This window comes from Rhea americana, unplaced genomic scaffold (assembly GCF_003343005.1).
Source record: "Rhea americana isolate MKP2758 unplaced genomic scaffold, rheAme1 scaffold_194, whole genome shotgun sequence".
Lineage (NCBI taxonomy): Eukaryota > Metazoa > Chordata > Aves > Rheiformes > Rheidae > Rhea > Rhea americana.
The window spans coordinates 284,635-291,984 of record NW_028186083.1 but is presented as its reverse complement, the minus strand read 5'-3'; the positions used below and the strand labels follow the sequence as shown (position 1 = coordinate 291,984).

At 41.0% G+C, this 7,350-nt stretch overlaps 1 protein-coding gene across 1 annotated transcript; it reads left to right on the top strand.

Annotated features, from left to right (window-relative positions):
* MRPS23 (mitochondrial ribosomal protein S23) lies at positions 1 to 3,648 on the top strand. The gene is made up of 5 exons (XM_085302886.1): positions 1 to 91; positions 184 to 351; positions 763 to 840; positions 956 to 1,079; positions 2,419 to 3,648. Exons 1-5 carry the CDS (start codon positions 48 to 50, stop codon positions 2,575 to 2,577), a joined length of 573 nt encoding a protein of 190 aa, XP_085159012.1. The 5' UTR covers positions 1 to 47; the 3' UTR covers positions 2,578 to 3,648.
* Positions 3,649 to 7,350: the final 3,702 nt, after the last annotated feature.

Genomic DNA, 7,350 nt, shown 5'->3' with positions numbered 1-7,350 from the left:
TCCGCTTCCGGCGGGCGGGCGGGGCGGCCGTTGCTAGGGGCGCCGCCATGGCGGGGAACCGCATGCAGAAGACCGGGAGCGTGTTCAGCCGGTACGGGGCGGGCGGGGAGGCCGCGGCGGGGGGGCGCGGGCCGGGCCGGGGCCAGGCCCCTCGCGGCTGACCGCCGCGCTCTCCGCCGGCAGGACGCGGAACCTCCTGCGCATCGGCGTGGTGCCGAAGCCGCTGTGGTTTGATGTCTACGCCGCCTTCCCGCCGCTCCGRGAGCCCGTGTACCGCTCGCCGCGGCCCCGCTACGGCAAGGTGCAGGACGTCGTCCCGCCCGTCTTCTACCCGGAGGACGAAGTGCGCGCGTGAGTCCCGGCAAGCGCGACGCGGCCTGCTCGGGCCTTGCTAGGCCCTGCGCTGCCTTTCTCTGAGTTGCTTCTTTGGTATATACATATACAAACCACCCGAGGAAGAGATACAGCTGCCTTTAACGATCACTGATCCTTGCAGCAATATTCACCTTCTGTGAAGAAGTTATAATGGTCTTTTGAGTTGCAGGCGGGTGATAAAGATTAGTGAGAATTTATTAAAACAACTTAAAAATTCTTGGAGGAAAAAAACTGTATACAATGAAGTATAATGGGAGAAGATGAATTAAATATTTTAATGCTTTTTATTGTAGCCTAGCTGAACATACTCTGATGCTGGTTAAACACTCTMGAAGCATATCCCTTTTTGATTGGTTGAAAGACTACATTATTTTATTTTTCGAATAGGAGGTTTTACAGAGTTTATGGGAGTGGTCCAAGAGCTTTTGACTTGTCGCARTCAAACTTCAAATCCACTTGCCAGAGGTAAGACTTACTTATAATTGCACTGGTAATGCTTTTGGCACTTGTCCATTTTTCCACAGAAGTCAATGAACTAAAAGGTTATTTTTGAAAATAAAAATTTGCTTTCCAAATCTAGGTTTGTTGAGAAATTCAATGAACTGAAGGAAGAAGGAAAAACTGAGGAGGACAAATTGTTTGAAGAAACAGGAAAAGCTCTTCTAGCCAAAGGGATAATTTTACAGAGRAGAGGGGCAGAAAAAGTAAGTATTAAGCAGTGAAAAAAGTAATTGTGGATTCATGAAACTTCATTTCTAGGTCATTATTATCAAATGAGTCCAAATTAAATTCCCGTCATGATAGTAGTGTGTGCAATAGTCACAATAAAAATGTCTTGTGCAAAGTAAACTTTTCTCTCTGATCTGAACATGACTGGCCAACGTTCTTTGGGSATAGAAAAAGAACTATTGGTGTCAGTGATGGATGATTTCAGTCTTCAGTACTTTGAACCCAGCCATTGGTGTAGGTATATAGGCCATTTGGAAATCTCTCTGCTTGTTACCAGGTGCATACTACCTGTGTAACGTGGAGGTAAACTAGAACCTCTCCTTGCCCTAAGTTAACTGGCATATTTTTCCACCCCTCTTTAATAGTTAAATAGTCTAATGCACACTTACAAGTTGATATGTGTTTGTTTTTTAACTTTGATCCTGAGCTAGAAATTCTTGAGGCATAAATCTTGTAATTTGTAGAAAGCATCTGCATTGAAATAAGAGGTTTGTAGTTTGGGTCTATTTTGTTATGTTTTTGTCAATAAAATAACTGTTTAAAAGAACTATCCAAAGCATTATGCTGCTGATGGAATGACTTTCAGTATGGGAGTGCTGCTTTCTGGCTTTGCTAGTGTAAAAGAGAAAATGGTTTCTGGACGTATGAAGTCTAGTTTCTTGTTGTTTCGTGCAATTGATCTATGTCTTTTGGGGGTAAAAGAATGAACCTAAGACACATTTACTCTTCCTGGTAGGTTGTGGTAGACTATAGCAGCTTTATGAGGGTTAGAAAACTTTAAACTTTGTCTAACTGAGAATTGTTCTATCTGAGAATSCAGAGTGTTTAGTTTAAACATCAAAAAGTAGGGAGAAGAGGTGTTTATAAAARCTATAGTTCTAAACTTTGTTAGCTAAATTCATTTGTTATTCTTTCCTATAAAACACACTCCATTTTTCTCCTCCTCCAAGTAGCCTTGGATTGAGCATCTGTAGCGTTCCCTTCTCCATAAAAAAGGCTGAAGAGGAACAGAAATTGGTTCTGGTTGAAGTATGCTACCCAAAGAGAGAGTGGAAAGATGAGAACACTAATTGTCTTTCATCTTTTTAGCTGGAGGTCAGCAGTCTTGTTTTCTTCTTCTTGCCCTGGTGAAACTTTGAGAATCTGTTGTATCTTTGTAATAATCTAGGCACGAGTTAGAGCTTTTACAGGCAAATCTACCAGCTTTTTTTGGAAATACAAACTGGGGCTGTTTTCTATCTCTCTTCAATCAAGCTTTGTTAGAAATTCTTTGCAACTCTGTTTTTTTTGGTGACCATCTGCCTTTAACTATAGGTAGCACAATCTGATCATCAGGACACTGAAACCAGGAATCCCGTATTACGCATGCAACTTCAAACCGTGTTGGAAGAGATGCAGGAAAAGAAGCAAGGTCAAGAGGAGCAGCCAGCAGAACTGACTGAAACACAGAAGGAGAATTCCTTACCATCCTAACAAGCTGTGCTATTGTCTTGGCACATACGACAACTTAGTGTTACTTGTCTGTGGCATTCAACAGCTCAGGAGCCAGCATTTCTGTCTGTGCAACCCCATGACAAGGAGGCATTTGCTGAAGAGGGGGGTAATGCTTTAGTTATCCTGCTCTAGTGCCTTCTGTGTCTTGTGTGACACATTTTTTTTGTTCTGCCATCCCCTCATTTGTAAAATGGGAAATAATCCTTTCTTCTGGGGTTCAAGAGTGCTATTTCAAATCATGAGATGGAAAGTATGACACGTACTAGTGGAAAATTAAACATTTTATTTACAATTTGAACTTCTGTCTCTTCAGGTGTGTCACTTGCAGTAGTACAGATRTCTTATAGTTGTGGATCGGGCCTTGTGACAGTTCTGCTGTTGAAGTGGCGTATGCTGTTTGCCTGATGCATTGTAACAGCTGTCTAAAGTGACTCTGAAAATGTCATCTTTTTATAGCTAATTGAGAAGAGTTACTATTTATTTTTAATATGCTCTTTCCCTTCCATCATTTGCTTAAATTCATAATATGATAAAGTTTAACAATACTAGATAATTTGTATCTTTGCCACCTTTCAGTGACTCTTGATGAAATTGATGRCTTCAGCAGTGTAAAAGAGATGTTACAACTGCTTACTGAAGAGAAAGTTGAATGCTGTTACAGAAGTAGCTGAAACTTTGGCACAACACTACTTCAGAAAGTATCAACTCTGAAGTATAGTAAGATTGATTGCTTCAAATTCTGTTTTTCTCATATCTGTAAACTCCAGTGTCTAGCTTATTTTTATTAAGGATTGAGGCTAAATGAGAAACAATTACTGTTCTGAAAAAAATAGGAAGGTTTAAATCATGTCAAGCAAATCACCTCTCCCTTCTTGTCTGGCTCTCCCCCTAAAAAAGAAGAGTCAAGATTTCCTTTTGGTTTCATACCTGCTTGTCAGATGCGTCATTCYTCACAGCTCAATTTTATGCTGGTACTGCTGTAAATGGTGCATGTATACTGTCTTATGAATATGTATTATAGGGCAGTAAAAAGGATGATTTAAAAATGCCCAGGATTTGTTTGTGTATTGCTTGATTCACCTCCTGATAATCAACACAATTGTAGTAGAGTTACTCAGTTACTCTTGRAAGGCCAAACTCTATTCCTAATTCTGATCTGTAATTTGGCATGTGTGCAAGATTTTATTACAAAGAGCAAAAACCAAAACATCTTAGATACTCTAGTGATTACAAATGCAGAAATGCTATTTCTAAAGCTCACGTTGGTGGCAGAAGAATCTGGCCCAGACAGGTATATTTAAGTGGTGAATGAATACTGCCTGAATTGCTAATCCATATGTAGAGGTGGGCCTCTACATACATGGATGTGAAGGTAGTAAGGTAGTGTAGGAAAAACTCTAATGTTAACAGACGTAGTGAGTAAAAAAAAAAAAAAAAAATAACAGACGTAGTGATTAAAAAAAAATATATATATCAATTAAAATGGGTTTCAATCTGAAACAAGAGTACAGTGTGTTTTACTTTCAATTAGTATGTATGTGCTTTGATCTGTAGTAGCCCTTGGAATGTTTTTTTTGTTTGTTTTTTGTTTGTTTTTTGTTTTTTTTTCCTGAATCACAGCATTCTTTCACTTGGATTAGGACAGTCAGAGGCAAGCTGCCCTCAGAAAAACACTAGCAGCTGTGGTGTAAATTTTTCTCCCTGTGCCCAGGTTTTTTGCTGGAGCCAAATGATTCTTGCTAGCCTGACAGAGGAATGTTGGACAGTTCCATGTCTCTTGTACTTCAGCCTTGTATCCTTGCTTCTAGTGGATTTTACAGGTGTATTTTATTTTGAGCATCCTGTTCTAAGTTTTACTGTTGAAGTTTGTAGCTTGCCAGAAATCACAAATTGATCTAAAATGAAACTGATGTGCTATGAGGTTGAATAATGCAAGAGATTTCTTGGTCACTTCATTCATAGCTTGGTGGTTTCCTATTTGTTGTCACTTCTCTAAAATTGCCAAAACTGAGAGCCTTTTCTCCTTATCTGCTACAGCTAGCTTCTTCCTTGCATCTTTACTGAGCTTTGCTATGTCATCCTCTAGTGTTCTAGAGCACACTGAGCAATAACATCCTAAATGTAAAATATGGAATAGACTGTGGCCTTGCAGTCTGCTTGAGTGAGTTCCATTGCAGAGCAGACAAGAGAATGGCTTGAGAGTCAGGATTAATTTTCTTTTTCCTACACTTGGAAAAATTACTAGAAGCTGTTCCCTCAGGCAGAGTATTCCCGGGAGGGCAACCTGTTTGGTGGGGAGGGAGTTCAGGCCCTTTAGTGTTCCCTGCTGTGCTTGGCTTGCTGTGCTTGCTTGCAGTGGTGAGTTGCCAGTGCTTGCCCTGTGTGCGCTGCTGGAGTCTGAGGGGTGAGAATAAGAGACCTATTATGTTTTTCCTTCCCTTTATATGGCTGAATAATGGCTGTGACTGTTGAGCTTTTAAACCATTAGTTTTCATGACCACATGCAAGAAGGTATATTGCAACTTGCATTTCTGTAGTGATTCTGTACTTAGCCCAAACTTGGTATGCTTTGTGAATGTGGAAGGTACGAAGAAACTTTGATTTATGCAGTAGCAGTATAACTTGGCTGTCAGATTTGAGAAAGAGGTTCTACTTTATACTTTGCCATGCTTCTTTTTAAGTAGCTGTAGGATTACAGCTGTATAACTTGTTGAAATGCGTGCATGCTGTTACTTTGAAGCAGGTAAATGGTCCAATTTGCTGGAAAAAATAGAAATAGGTAAATGAGTATATGCTTTCAGTCATCCACGAGGAAAGATAAGCAGACTGGTTACATTCATATGGTATAAGTCAGGAAATTACTTCTTGGGAACRTCCAGGACTGAGGCTTTGGCGTTTCAAGCAGGTTGTTGGCTGACATCAGTGTAGAAGAAGCTTCCAGCTGAGTAGTTCTGTAGAGAGAAGTAGTGATGTTTCTGTTGTGGATAGGTAATGGAGAACTGGGAGTTGAGCCATTAGTAAAGGCTGTGAAGTTAAGTATTTGATGCAGTTAGGGGAAATTACAAATGAAGACCAGAATTCTGTGGTTTTGGATACTCCTCATTTAATGGATAAATTTGCTGGGTGGCTGGGATTGAAATGTCAATCACTGTTACCATAGAGTAACTCAACTATTTTAATTAAAAGGTTCTGAGCAAAAGCCTGGGGTGAGCTATTTATTATTTATCAAGCATTTACCTTCCAGCTGTTAGCGAAAGGTCAGTAGCTTTGCGGGGGGGAGGGGGGGTTGTTGGTGAGCTTAGATGAAAAAGATACACAATCAATCACTTCTGCCTTGGTTTTGTGTGTATGCAGGTCGCTACTAATAATTATTTTGGCTTTCAGTATTCTTCCACATGCAACGAGCATGTGTCCCTCATTGTGATACATTTCCAGAAAAACAAACACAGTCTTGTGATTACAGTTAATAATGAGATATTGATTGTTAGCAAATGTCAGTGCGGTTGCTTCTCGGTGCTTGTAGTGGTCCCTTGGCTTTTACCCACTAGATGGAGTCGTCGCATTTCTGCTGCACCTTCCCTCTTCCCTGGACTCGTGCTCAACTGTGCTCTTTCAGCTGTTACCAATTTTTAAGGTCGTTGAGTCCTCGGCAGAAGTTCTTGACAATATAAGTGTCTGAAAGAGTGAAATCTCTGTGAGTCTCTTCTCTGTTATCATACTGTAGCACACGCTTAAAGAGCAATGTGCTTTACTGTCTTTTGAAAGTCTGTGGGTTGAAATCTGCAGTGATGATGACTTATCTCTTGTAAGTAGTGTCTTTATTTGTATTTTCTGCCTTATACTGCAGGGCTAGAGGGGCTAACTGGTGCCAGGCAATATGGAAAAACGTGTGCAACAGTAACGTTGACCTTGCCTTTATCCTGTAGTCTGATACTAGCATGGAAAGAAGTCCAAATGTTCACCATGAATATTTGTAAAGAAATCTTAAATTTCCTCTAGGAACAAACAGGATATATGGCTGGGCATGATGCACAGAAAGTGGGGATCGGGGGTGGGAAATACCAGTGTACTGGTGAGGCACAGACCTGCTAAGAAGCTGACCTTCATTCCCTTATCTCCTTAGGGAGATATCTGCCACCTACCAGCTATGGTGTGCTGCAAATGCTTCTCCTGCTTTTTGCAGGCAAGAGAAGCAGATGTGACCTTGTCATTTGCCCTTTGCCTTCACAGGGCAAATCATGCATTCAAGTAACTTCCTTATGCCTGGGCAAACCTGTCTTCTGGTATTGTAACACTTGTTAATGACTGGAGTAAAGCTTTTGCTGTCTCGCAATCCTACACCCCATTATGGAGCAGCCATATGACCTTTGTTGGGCTAAATTGCTGACCTCTTTCCTTCTGAAAGATGAGTGGGGTGTGTGTGTGTAGCAGTTCCTCTCTCTGATTGCTAAGCTATTTTTAAGTGACAATAAATGCCAAAGTATCAGTTACAAGGTTCCTTACTCCTTGAGGCATCAAAGCAGAAAACAGCTGAAGGCAGTAAGGAACCCCTTTTGCATCTCAAAGGCAGGCTGAAGGTTTTCCAAGGTCAGTTCCTAAAATTGTGGGCCATACCCAAAAATTTTAGGTAAAGAATTTGCCATATTCTCACAGCGGATCCCACTGCAGAGTCTAGAAGTCTTTGTTTTGCAAAGTCTACTGCTTTTAGTGCTTGATCTTGACATGTATACTTTGGAGCTGATGCCCAGGTTG